Here is a 13,806-nt window from a genome sequence, read left to right as displayed (position 1 = left end):
TTCAGTATGGGTGCGGTCTGGTTAGAATCAACAATGCAAAAATGATTTTTTTGTTTAAGTTACACGAGAAGCAGCAGCAAAACAAAGGAACAGAAGAAATAAGAATGTTGGGCTGTTTTGCCCCTCAAGTCTTCTCCACTAGTCTGTCTGTTATGTTACAGTAGATCCCATCTCAGCCTCATTTCCACTGTGCTGCATGTCCTCCATGACCCTCTATTCCCCAAAGGTCAGAAAATTCGATCTCATCTCTGAATACATTCAATAACTCAGCTCCAGGTAACCTGGAGTAGAGAAGAAATCTCATCTTAAATGGATGACTCCTTATTCTGAAATTATTCCCCTTCACTAGGGGATCATTGCCTCACTCTGGCAATTCTAAGTATCTTACATTCAATAAGATCACCTCTTATTCTTCTAAACTTCAGTGAGTTTAGTCCCAACCTACTTTAACCTTTCCTCATAAAACAGACCCTTCATCTGCAGAATCAACCGAGCAAACTTTTCCTGATCCGCCTTTAATGCGATTATAGCCCTTTTTAATGAGGTATCCAAAACTGAATTCCAGATGTGGTCTCACCAAAGCCCTACAACATTTGCAGCAAGGCTTGCCTACTTTTATGCTCCATCTCACTTGCAATAAAGGCCAACTTTCCATTTACTTTCCTAATTACTTGCTGTATTTTTTATGTTAATCCTGTGCTTCATGGACAAGGACACTCCAATCCCTCTGTACTGTAGTCTCTCTATTTAAACAATATTTTTCTATTCTTGCAACTGAAGTGAATAACTTCATATTTCCTCACATGACAGTCCATCAGACACCATTGCCCATTAATATATTTTTAATCTGTTTGCAGGCTCTATCCTCCTTACAACTTGCTTACCTATCTATCTTTGTCGACGACTCAGAGACCAACATAACCAGTGAAGATAAAATCTGTGTACTTACTTCCATGTACCCAACACCCGAATTCAACCAGCTGAAATCATTCTTCAGCTGTCATTGGCAGTGTGATATATATATATTGAAAAGATCAATACACTTTATCTCACCCCAATTATATAACTGCTTTGCATAACAGAAGTTGTTTCCATAATAACAGATCAATAATTAAAAAAGACTATGTTGGAAGATTTACTGGAAAAGTAATGACCTGATGGAGGTCTTTAAAATTACGAAAAGGTATGACAGCATAGCAGAAGATGCTTTCACCATGAGAGCTGACCAGAAACAGCATAACTTCAAGATGTCACTAACAGATCCAATTTACCCAAAAGTTATCAAAATGTGGAATACACACCACAAAGCACCACAGAGGTGACTAAAGGAGTGCTAGGTAAAGAATAAAGGAAGCAATGGAATGGAATGATATGACAATAGCGTTAGATGAAATATGGATGAAGGCACAAGTACAGCATGGACACAGGCATATACTTTTTGGGCCAAATGACCAATTTTAGTGCAGCAAATTCTAGGTTAGCTATTTAAACAAATAACAAACAATTCAGAAGATATCAAAAGTTTTGGATTTAATTATATAATAACCAAGTTAAAAACATCTGAAACTTTCAAAAGAATTATACTACCGCATTTTCCTAATCTTGATTAAAACTGTCTGAAACTACATAAATAGCTTTCTAAACGCAGAATCACAGGATGCTGCCATAAAACAGTTTAACAGTTATTTAGAGACTTACTTCTTAAAACGCGAAATTGCATGATTCATATATGTTATGCAACATTCTTCTAACCCATGTGACAAATGATTAAGGAAGGCTCCATATGGGGAAACAGAGAGGCCTCCTGTGGTTACTAGCTATTTGACATTTTCTGTCATAAGTTCACACTTATATCATCCCTGGAGCATGTGGAACCATATTTCACTGGAAGTATTGTGTCCAGATCAAAAGTGGAGGAAGAAAAAGGAAGTTTATAGTGAAACAAAATTTTCCACTAATCTTCCTATGAATGATTTTTTAAGCAAGTTTTGCTAACATCCAATAATATGATTGAAGTTCATCTGATTCACCAAAGCTTCAAAGTAATTTAATGCAACAGAAGGGCTTTTACTCCAAATAGAAGCAATCATCATTTTCTAATAACTTTCAGATTTCTTGGCTTTGCTCATGCAAAGTCTGAGGAACGACAAACTTTCCATGGCCAATGACTTCTCATGCTGATTTTCCAATCAGTATTGAAAAAGCTGTATTTCAATGCAGGGAGGACAAAGTCATAGTCTTCAGTTCCCTAGCCACCAATTACATTTCTCTCCCTAGCCACTGACTGAGCTTTTATCAGACCGTTCACAGCCTTGCCAACACCACTGACAGTATCTATAGGAGGCACTGCCTCAAGAAGGTGGCACATCTCATCAAGGATCCCCACCATCTTTTTGGTAAGAGTCTGGGAAAAATTAGTAGGCATTCTAGGTAATCTATCCATCACAATTCAGTGTTAATAATTAAACCTGCACACACTGTGATGGATATTCATTTTCCGGGCCCCAAAAAGGCTTATTGCAAACCTCAGCTTTTTAGCACGGCAGCATGACCTGCCTGACCGTCAAGAAGTGGTTGCTCATTAAGCTAAAATCCCTTTTGCAAAGACAGCAGAAATTGTCCAAGGCTCAAGATGTTTGTAGTTTACTAAGTTAAACTTCTAACCAATATTCCCTGCTCAGCCTCTTAAACAAGAGAACAATGGGATCCACGTTAACTAAACAGTCCAGTCACCTGGCCTGAAAATGTGGTTGAAAAAACATCACATGCCAATGATGCCAACTGAGTGAAAAAGCAGTATGAATGTTAGAAAGCAGTCAGGGTCGGGGAATGACAGAGAGAAGGAGTTACAGAAAGAAGACCTAGAATTCATTCCTCAGCCTTTGGTTTTTGTGACGGATGACTTGTTCATCTGCAACTTGTTGGTATGACTATTTATTAGAACTAAATGAGTCTTACTTAAAATTTAAAAAATTTGTGTTTTAAACTGCTTTGTTAGCTGGAAGTATCTTCTCCTTGGTTGGGAGGAGGGACCCACCACCTTGAAATAGTGATTATTGACAGCTAGACCTTTCCGTAGAGACTAAAGTAGTGGAGTAAACTAGTCACTTGAAGTGTATGTTGATACAGTATAATCCCCCTATAGTGAGGGTACTCGTAGATACTTAAGCAGGATAGAACTTAAAGTCTCGACTTCAGTTTTAGAACTTTTGGATGGTACACTCAATATCATCATAACACTAGCTCAATAAACATAATGCACAATGACACTAGTGTTGAGTTTAAGTTTGAAGCTTACCATGTGTCAAAGGTTTAATGAGGGGAAGAAAATAATTAAATGTTTTCTGCATTAAAACAGTATGATTAAGTAACCTTAATTTAAAATCAAATTGAAGATCTAATCACCAATCAACAACAGTTATATTTATTCATCACTAGATTTCTCAAATCATTTTATCGGAGTATAATCTCACAAATCTGATACCAAGCCAAAAGGAATAATGTAAGTCAAAAGCACACAAAATGCTGGAAGAATTCAGCAGGTCAGGCAGCATTTGTGGAGGGGAATAAACAGTTGACTTTTCCGGTCGAGACCCTTCATCCTGCTGAGTTCCTCCAGCATTTTGTGTGTGTTGCTTCACATTCCAGCATCTGCAGAAACTCTTGTGTCTACTTAAAGTCAAAATTGGAATTCTATGAAACAGGAAGCTCTACAGTGTGCTCAAGAATTCCTGAATATTAGCTTTTCAGCAAACTCTTGGTACAGGTGTTAAAAATTAAATGTTTTGTTTTTTTTTAAAATTATTTTGAAAGCCAACATTCAAAATAAAATCCTTACATCACAAATGCATTGTCATTTAAGCCCTAGATGATGAAATCTTTGCACCTAGCTATGGAGAACATTTCACAATAGGTTGTCCTCACCAAGATGGCAGTTTAAAATTACAAAACAATATCTTGCTTGGCAATGCAAGACAACACAAATAGAGAGAACGTCAAAAGTACTCTAGGAGTTACACTTGTAAACTACTTTTATTTTCACATCATAGTGGCTTGCCTGTAGATAATGTCTTAACCTTACATTAAATTTTACATTAAAAATGAAAGCAAATGAATGTAAACTCCAATGATGGAAAAGAATGAGTATTAATTCAAGAAATTAACTTGATGACTCTTGTAACATTAAAATCTGCTGTAGAACTGATAAGCATATATACTGAAGAAACAATAAGTTAGGTTGAAGGAATACAACATTTGGAGCTTTAGTAATTAAGTAGGTTAATTTTGATATTAAAAACCTGGTAAGAACATAGATTTCTGTAAATAGATTTGTAGAAAGGAAAAAAGTTCAAGATTAAAAAAGGGAAAGAAATAGATGCAGTACATGAGGACTTAAAAGAGTCCCACCCCTCCCCCCCAACATCGCAGAGGGAGATCATAAAAGTCAAATGAAAATTCTGACACAGACAGAAAAGGAACAAAAGGCAGAAAACTCAATCCATGAAACTGTAGATGCAAAGCAGGATTACAATAGCAATTACCATGAGATTATTTGTGTTTTCCTAACCAAAGAATAAAGATAAACTCTTGAATTAAACCAAATGCTCAAAATAAACATCTTTTAACACATTAAAAAAAATTAAATTTTACAAATCAATTATTAAAGCACTCCCAAGCAACCTCTTCATTGGGTAACATTACACAAAATTCTACAAAACAAATTATTTAGCATTTTTTTAAAAAATGGAGAGGTTAGAATATGCAGAAAGAGGAAACTAGTGAAGACAGTATATCTGAATTTTCAATTATTATACAATTATTTATTTTTGATCTCATTTCCTACCTGCATTTCCCAGTTGTTTGTAGAATCTATACTCCAAATGAAGTTGTGGAGCCCTGGATTTTATAGGTTCCTAGGACATGTATAGAATAAGATTGGTACCATTAGCATTTGTTGAATAATCCATGAACACTAAAAATAAAGTGATGAAAATAAATTCCTTTGCTAGCCAAATTTGCCTTGATATCAAAACTCATTCAATAGCAACTTGGATAAAATAGGTTTCATATTTAGCCTCTTCCAGTAAACTAGGAGCTGCAGTTTTCCACCAAAAATGCAAAATGCTAGAACTCATCTGTTCAGGGGAATAGTCCAAGATGACTGATTTGAGAATTAGGATTCACTACTTCTGTTCTTCATGCCAATTAAAAACATACACAGCCAAACCATTAGCAGTACGAGAACCTGTTAATTAAAATGACATGGAAAATGCCCTACTAATTTGTTGTTAAAATAGCAGTACACCAGAGTTCAGTTCTTCAGTCAGAACCAAAATTATTGAGCTTTGAAAATAAAAGAAAGTAGATGTTGGAAATTAGAAACTGAAACAAGAAAACAAAAAGAGTTAATCTTTCAAGTGGAAGACCCTTTGTCAGTTCGAACCTGAAATGCGAACTCTGTTTCTCTTTCCAAACATGCCAAATATCAACTAATTATGGGATGGATTGGAATAAACTTGTGAAGACTTTGGTTCTGAATGAACTGAATTCTCTGGTGCTTTGGAAATTTCCACTGCCACTAATTCCACATCCTACAGATCTCTGGAACAGTGAGGAAGACTGAAGGCAATGAAGCTTTCAGACAGATTAGAGTTTTCCAATCTCTCAATCTGAGTTGCTTCATCCCCAACCCACTCAGTCTTGTTTTACTGCAACTTATTCCAGTTTTTATGAAAGGACATCATCCTGAAATTTTGAATCATGATTTTGTCTCCATGGACGCCTCCCGATTTGCTGAACAGTCTATGGACATTAGTCTGGCGTTGTGGTGGTTCCACATTGTAAAAGAATGCAGTGGGAATACATGATCGCCACTGGCCAAAAATTAAGTCAGCAGTTGAAGTCAGAGACGATACATTCTAGTCCAGACAGGGCAGTATCTAGTACTGATTTCACATGTTGTTATCATAACTAATGGAATTTGTCCTCCTTTTACAGTAGTCTGAACAAAGTAATATGGAAAGGACTGAAAAACGTCATTCAGAAGCAATTAGCTGGACACAGCATTAAATGATCTCTATTTTATATCCAGAATAGCCAAGGTTACAACACATTTTAAACTACACAGGAATCTGCCACTTGACTGCTCCTGTAGCTTTTAACTTCACTGTTTACATTTTCAAAAAGTGAATCCAAATTGGGTTCCTATCGCTACTCTCAGGCTATTTACGTTTTGATTAGGCATCTGAGAAAATCAGAGTTCTCAGTTGTTTTGACAAATGATTGTTACCAGAATAAAGGTTTATTAAGCCACTTATGCTACAGTAGTAGGTAGTAGAAATCTGCCATCAGCATTCCTTTTAAAAGAGCAAAAGGCATTTTTCTTTATTCCTGCAGCCACATACTGAACAAGTTAATTTTGCAATTTAGAAAATGATTCAGCATTGCTATATTACTTCAGTGAAAAATGTACAAATATACAATATTATTTTTTCTAAATTTATGTACAATGTTAAATAGTTATGCCCATCAGGGATTAAAGTTACCATTTTTTAATCCATAACCAACATTTACAATGCTAAACCGTAACAATTAACATTTTGCTGTCAGTCATACAAGTCTCTAGAATGGTAAACAAAATCAGGACATTTTTAAAGTCACAAACGGACAAAGCTTTGGGCCAGATGGTTCTCAATCCAACCCACCATCTGCGCTCATTTCTTAGGCTGCCCCCACAACCACACCAACCATTTGCAGTCCTCAACAACATAGATTTCACTTCTTTGGATGATGTCTCGGTGTACAGCAGGCCACAAGTGCTGACCAGATCTCTGGATGATGCACCCAATGCCCCCAGCCCAACATAAACCTGATGACTTTCTGGACACACGTGCTGTCAAAGTCCTGCATCGTTGTTCTTAAATGCTTCAGAAAACTCGAAACTGTTGAAATTGATTTAATTAAATTAAAAATGAAAATCTAGTAACCTTGTAATAATTAATGAATATACAGTAAAGAACAGAAAGAAAATAATTAACTAAACTTACTTTTTAAATAAAGATAGAGGATCCCATTGCAACATATTTTACTGGCATAAAGTTAGGTACTGGATATGAAATGCATCCAGCTCCTCAGCCCAGTAAATAGTATCCCTGCACTCAATGGTAGATTCAGGTGCTGAGCAAGAGGTCACATAACCTTGCTGTGAAATGGTTGGCTGGCCATTAGCATGATCCAGCTCAATAGCACTCAATTAATGCCTGCTTCTCTAACATACAGGTGCTCCCCAGGTTATGAACGCCCAACTTATGGACATCCTGTACATACAAGCGAGCATCTGGAAGACCAGCAGGATGGATTTGCCAGCTGCTGTGGGGCATCTTCTGCAGGGTGGGAACGTGACAATTCTGCATGCCTTCTCTCCTCACTGCACCCATCCCCTGACCTACAACAATCGGGGGTTGAGCAGAATGAGTCAGTGAGGCCGGCTGGCAGGCAGCCTCTTTTCCTGTGCCTGCTTGCTCTCCTGTTACTGTGATCCTCTCCTACACATGGTTTTCGATTTATGAACAGTTTAGGTTACAAACAGTTCTCAGGAACGGAACTCTGTCGTAACTTGGTGAGGTCCTGCTAGAAACCCAGGCACAAGAGACTGTTTTATGCTCCATATTCCAGTATCTACAATCTGCTGGAGGAACTCGGCAGGTCGAGCTGTATCTGCTGGGGGTTGGGGGGGGGGAGGGGTGGAAAAGAGGTTTTCAACCCAAAATGTCAACCGATTCATTTCCCCCACACAGATGCTGCTCGACCCACCAAGTTCCTCCAGCAGATTGTTTGTTGCGAGCAAACCAGTTGCCATTGAAGAAGAATTGCAAAAAGTTGGGTGTGCTACAAAGCTATTGAATCTCGCTGAACTATGGATTCAAGTTAGGTCTGAAAATTAAATCCCAGGATCTGTTAAACAGGTCAACAAATTCTCTTTAAAAGCAAATTTTAAAAATTAGATGGAAATAGCATGTATGTACTGATCACCAGGGGGCATAGGCAACATTCAAACTCATTTTTTTTTGTCCCATGACGTAGTGTGGCTGGAGGCAAAACTCCCAAGTCTCCAGACTTCTGCTTTAGTATTTCCCTCACTGCTGAGCATTTATTTTTTAAAATAATGTACAGTCAACTGCACAAGTCAATACAATGTTTGTTTTAATGAGTCAGTAAAAGAACAAAATCAATAACAGTGACTGTTAAATGCATTTTGCCACTTTGTGGAAAGCTAGACTGAAAACTAGCAATTTCAAAAAAGGTCTTGGGCAGTGGGTAAAATGTACAAGGTTCCACTTATTGCTTTAACTGCTGCAGATGGAAGAACGCTCTTGGCAGTCCCATGAAGAGCCTTTACATAACAAGGGATTAGAATAACAAAAGCTGAATAAAATAGGAGTGATAGGTTTCTTTCCCTGAAGTAGTTAGGCTTTTGAATGACCTTTATGGTTGCTTCTTTTCCCTTTGTCACTAACTAACAAATTACCACATTTATTACATTCATATTGACTTCACAACCCAACATGGGTAAGTTTTAATTCATACTCTTTGGATTGCTTATTTATTCAGTAATGAACAAATAACACAATTCTGAAAATCCCAAGTGGATCATCTCTTAAAATTAAAAATGGGCATATCTTTGCATATCCACAATTTTAAAAAATCAATTTTATTATTGCTCAGAATACATTTTCCCAGTGGATAGAATAACTTGGCTGCATTTCAACGTAGTGATTACAAAAGTTGGCTGTAATATTTACCAAGGCATAAAATATACTATTTCAAAATAAAAAGTAATATTGCAAGTTAAATTGTAATATAATATTCAGATTACAAGGTAAAACCTGAGAGTTTGGGTAATCAACACATCCAAATTTGGAAGTGCTTGACATTGAGAAGACATTCTTACCAAAAGTTCTTCTTTGAAATAGGCAAAATCTATGAGAAAGTTTAATTTGTTTTGGGAAATAACAGATGCAGGCAATCAATTTGTGCTATTTTGTTGTAATAATTGATAATACTTTGTTGTGTGATGACACTAACTGCTCAGAACACTTGGATTTGCTTCTAAAGGTGTGTATATTTAACTAGTTTCTAGGTTGCATACATTGGTGAACAATTTGCAACTACAATGGTACATACATTCACTTATCAAATTGCTGGAGAAGATTCAGGATCATTTCTACGACTCATAAACAGCTAGCCAGTTCTGTACTACATCTATTTATGGAAAAATAAATACAACTTACCAGTTTGATGGCCACATATTCATTCGTGTACAAATTCTTTCCTGCATGCAAAAGAAATTACAAGCTCTTAAAAACAGCAAATAGTGCATCACTAATACATTATTGTAGTTTACATGGATGTATACTCTTTAATATTAATCCACTAGTTCTAGAAAAAGTCAGGAATGAATCATTTCTCAGAAATTGGCCAAAAGGTGAATTTTAAATGCAAATGTGGTTCAGTGCAAACTTGAGTTTCTATATTTGTTTGCACTAGTTTGAAAGCATTGCACTGGAAAATGACATCAGCACAAAACTAGTTACACCCTCAGATTAAATTCATTGCACCTGAAAGTTTGAGTCAATTGCTCCAGTTTGCAGTCCTTTGCAGAACAGCTCAAAATTAACCTCTTTCACAGTCACAAGAACAACAATAAAACACAGAATTATTATTCATTTTAATCTTGTATAATTGAAGTATTTTTATTTTTGTTTAGTGAAGGGGTTTAAAGGTTGTTTATAGTCACCGTATGCTACAGGCTTTGATTTATTATAATAAAGTGGAGTTTCAGCATTTTGAAAGCTTTGATATACAATTCCTTTACTTTGCTAAGAAACTACCAGTAAAATGATGCCTCTTTGCTTTAAAAGTAATTTTAATTTGTTTAAAATAGTTATTCAAATATGATGGACTAGATATGCAGTGCATTGGTCCATGGTAGATTCTCCTTTTGGCAGAACACAAATGAATTTGTCAAATCGTGCAGAGAGAAAACAAAACAAAAAAAAAAAAAAATCGCACTTTTTTGTTGAAGGGCAGGCGAATTCTCTTCGGTGTCTAGGCTAACACATCGTCAATTCTCCGAGATGCGAAAGGATTTTGGTGCAATACCTGCATAATTATACGGTGGGACAAGTAATTAGGAAAGCTAACAGAATGTTAGCATTTATTGCAAGGGAAATTGAATACAAAAATAGGAGATTATACTTTGGCTGTATAGGGCAGAGTCTCTAATATTTTCAAGGCAAAGGTAGATAGAAAGGTAGATAGTTGATAAGAAAGGGGGTGAAACGTTACCACAGTTGGAGAGGAATGTAGAGTTGAGGTTACAGTCAGATCAGCCACGATATTATGAAATGGCAGAGCAGGTATCAATAGGGGGCCTGCTGCTACTCCTGACCTCACCTTACAATTAGCATGTCATTGGTTAACATTTACATACAACCTTTGAGCAAATGGTTCGAGAGGTTTTAACAGAGATTCCAACTAATTAGTGTGCAATAGTGGGAGAGCAATGAACGCTCAAGTCCAATGTTGAAATTCTCCATTTGAGTTAGAGACCAAATAGTTTACACTTTTTTTTAAAAAGTTCAATTACCCACTGAAATTTTTAATTGCTGTCACACTGAACTGATGGAAGATATAAATATTTGAATATTTATACAGTATTCAAATACTTATTTGGATTTCTAATGTTTTTCATTTTACCCTTTCAACACACTCTAAATAGTGAGAAGTACCATAATGAAAAGACAGCTGAAAACTTTCAATTTAAAGACAAGGCACAGCCATATGTACACCAACATCCTGTTCACCCAAAGATGGGTCAATCTGCAAGTGACCACAATTTCGGAACATTAATACGAATGGAGAGAGGAGAAATGGGTTAAAAATCCTATATCTGAATGCACGGAGTGTCAGGAATAAGGTAGGCGAGCTTGAAGCTCAGATACGAATGGGTAAGTATGATGTTGTTGGGATAACGGAGACATGGCTGCAGGGAGATCAGACCTGGGAAATGAATTTTCAAGGGTATACGTGCTATCGTAAGGACAGGAAGGTGGGCAGAGGAGGTGGGGTGGCCCTGTTGGTGAGGAATGAGATTCAGTCCCTTGCAAGGGGGGACATTGAATCAGGAGGAGTCAGTGTGGATAGAACTGAGGAACTGTAAGGGCAAAAAGACCCTAATGGGTGTTAACTACAGGCCTCCGAACGGTGGCATGGATATTGGGTGCAAGCTGAATAGTGAGTTGATATTGGCATGTAGCAAGGGTAATATCACAGTAGTTATGGGGGATTTCAATATGCAAGTGGACTGGGAAAATCAGGCTGGTACTGGACCCCAGGAAAGGGAGTTTATAGAGTGCCTCCGGGATGCATTCTTGGAGCAGCTGGTACGAGAGCCGACCAGGGAGAGGGCTATTCTGGATTTAGTGCTGTGTAATGAGCAGGATTTGATAAGAGAACTCGAAGTAAAGGAGCCATTGGGAGGTAGTGACCATAACATGATAAGTTTTTATCTGCAAATGGAGAGAGAAAAGGGCAAATCAGAAGAGTCAATTTTGCAGTTGAACAAAGGAGACTATGGAGCCATGAGGGAGGAGCTGGCTAAAGTTGACTGGGCGGGCATCCTAGCAGAATTGTCAGTGAACAGCAATGGCAGGTATTCTTGGGAATAATACACAAGGTGCAGGATCAGTTTATTCCCCAGAGAAGGAAAGACTCAAAGAGGGGAAAGGGGCCACCGTGGCTGACAAAGGAAGTCAGAGATAGCATTGTGTTAAAAAGGAAGAAGTATGGCAGAGCCAAGCTGAGTGGGAAGACAGAAGATTGGGAAATTTTTAAGGTGCAGCAGAATTTAACTGAAAAGGTAATTCGGGAAGAAAAAATGAGATATGAAGGCAAGCTAGCCAGGAATATTAAGGAGGATAGCAAAAGCTTTTTTAGGTATGTGAAGGGAAAGAAGTTAGTTAGGAACAATGTTGGGCCCTTGAAGACCGAATCGGATGAAATTATTACGGGAAACGGAGATGGCAGTCGAATTTAATAAGAACTTTGGATCTGTCTTCACGGGGGAAGACGTAAGAAATCTCCCAGAGGTAAGGATGGACAAAAGGCAGAGGGTGACAGAGGAACTGAAGTGGATTGACATTAGGAAAGAAATGGTGATGGGTAGACTAATGGGGCTGAAGACTGACAAATCCCCAGGTCCAGATGGTCTGCATCCCAGGGTACTAAAGGAGGTGGCTCTAGAAATTGTGGATGCATTGGTGATCATTTTCCGATGTTCCTTATATTCGGGGTCAGTTCCTGAGGATTGGAGAATGGCTAATGTTATCCCACTTTTTAAGAAAGGAGGGAGGGAGAAAACGGGGAACTATCGTCCAGTTAGCCTAACATCTGTGGTGGGGAAGATGCTAGAGTCCATTATTAAGGATGAAATAGCGGCATATTTGGATAGCAATGATAGGATTGGGTCGAGTCAACATGGATTTACCAAGGGCAAATCATGCTTGACTAATCTACTGGAGTTTTTTTGAGGATGTAACCAGGAAAATAGACGAGGGATATTCAGTGGATGTTGTATACCTCGACTTTCAGAAGGCATTTGATAAAGTGCCGCACAGGAGATTGGTGGGTAAAATTAGGGCTCATGGAATTGGGGGGCGGGTATTAACATGGATAGAAAACTGGTTGGCGGATAGGAAACAAAGGGTAGGGGTGAATGGATGTTTCTCAGAATGGCAGGCCGTGACTAGTGGGGTGCCACAGGGCTCGGTGCTGGGACCGCAGCTGTTTAGGATCTATGTTGATGATTTAGATGAAGGCATTGTGAATAACATTAGCAAGTTTGCTGATGATACAAAGTTGGGTGGCAGAGCGACATGTGAAGAGGAAGTTAGGAGAATTCAAGGTGATTTGGATAGGTTGGGTAAGTGGGCAGATACTTGGCAGATGAAGTTTAATGTGGATAAGTGTGAGGTTATCCACTTTGGGAGCAGGAACAGGAAGGCGGATTATTATCTGAATGGTGTGGAGTTAGGTAAGGGGGAAATACAAAGGGATCTAGGAGTCTTTGTTCATCAGTCACTGAAAGTGAATGAGCAAGTGCAGCAGGCAGTGATTAAGGCTAATGAAATGTTGGCCTGTATTACAAGGGGAATTGAGTACAAAAGCAAAGAGATTCTTTTGCATTTGTACAGGGCCCTGGTGAGACCACTCCTGGAGTATTGTGTACAGTTTTGGTCTCCAGGGTTAAGGAAGGATATCCTGGCTATAGAGGGCGTGCAGCGTAGGTTTACGAGGTTAATTCCGGGGATGTCGGGACTGTCTTATGCTGAGAGGTTGGAGAGACTAGGATTGTACACGCTGGAATTGAGAAGATTGAGAGGGGATCTGATTGAAACATACAGGATTATTAAGGGATTGGACAAGATAGAGACAGGAAATATGTTCCAGATGTTGGGGAAGTCCAGGACCGGGGGCATGATTTAAGAATAAGGGCTAGGCCATTTAGGACAGAGGGGAGGAAAAACTTCTTCTCCCAGAGGGTTGTGAATTTGTGGAATGCACTGCCTCAGAGGGCAGTGGAGGCCAATTCTCTGGGCACTTTCAAGAAGGAGCTAGATAGGTTTCTTATAGATAGGGGAATCAAGGGATATGGGGACAAGGCAGGAACAGGATATTGATTGTTGAGGATCAGCCATGATCTCAAAATGCCAGTGCAGACTTGAAGGGCCGAATGGTCTACTTCTG

General features: G+C 38.3%; 1 protein-coding gene across 1 annotated transcript in view; it reads right to left on the bottom strand.

Moving 5' to 3' along the window:
• Positions 1-13,806, bottom strand: part of LOC127582734 (casein kinase I) — a 100,117-nt gene that overhangs the window by 40,869 nt on the left and 45,442 nt on the right. The window contains exons 4-5 of the mRNA XM_052038296.1: positions 9,291-9,331; positions 4,844-4,913 (exon numbers count right to left, since the gene is read on the bottom strand). Of these exons, the coding sequence (XP_051894256.1) occupies positions 4,844-4,913; positions 9,291-9,331 (111 nt within the window). The remainder of the gene's footprint in view (positions 1-4,843; positions 4,914-9,290; positions 9,332-13,806) is intronic.

Source organism: Pristis pectinata, chromosome 24, assembly GCF_009764475.1.
Source record: "Pristis pectinata isolate sPriPec2 chromosome 24, sPriPec2.1.pri, whole genome shotgun sequence".
Classification (NCBI taxonomy): domain Eukaryota; kingdom Metazoa; phylum Chordata; class Chondrichthyes; order Rhinopristiformes; family Pristidae; genus Pristis; species Pristis pectinata.
The sequence above is the reverse complement of the archived record's forward strand: the minus strand, read 5'-3'. Positions and strand labels throughout refer to the sequence as shown.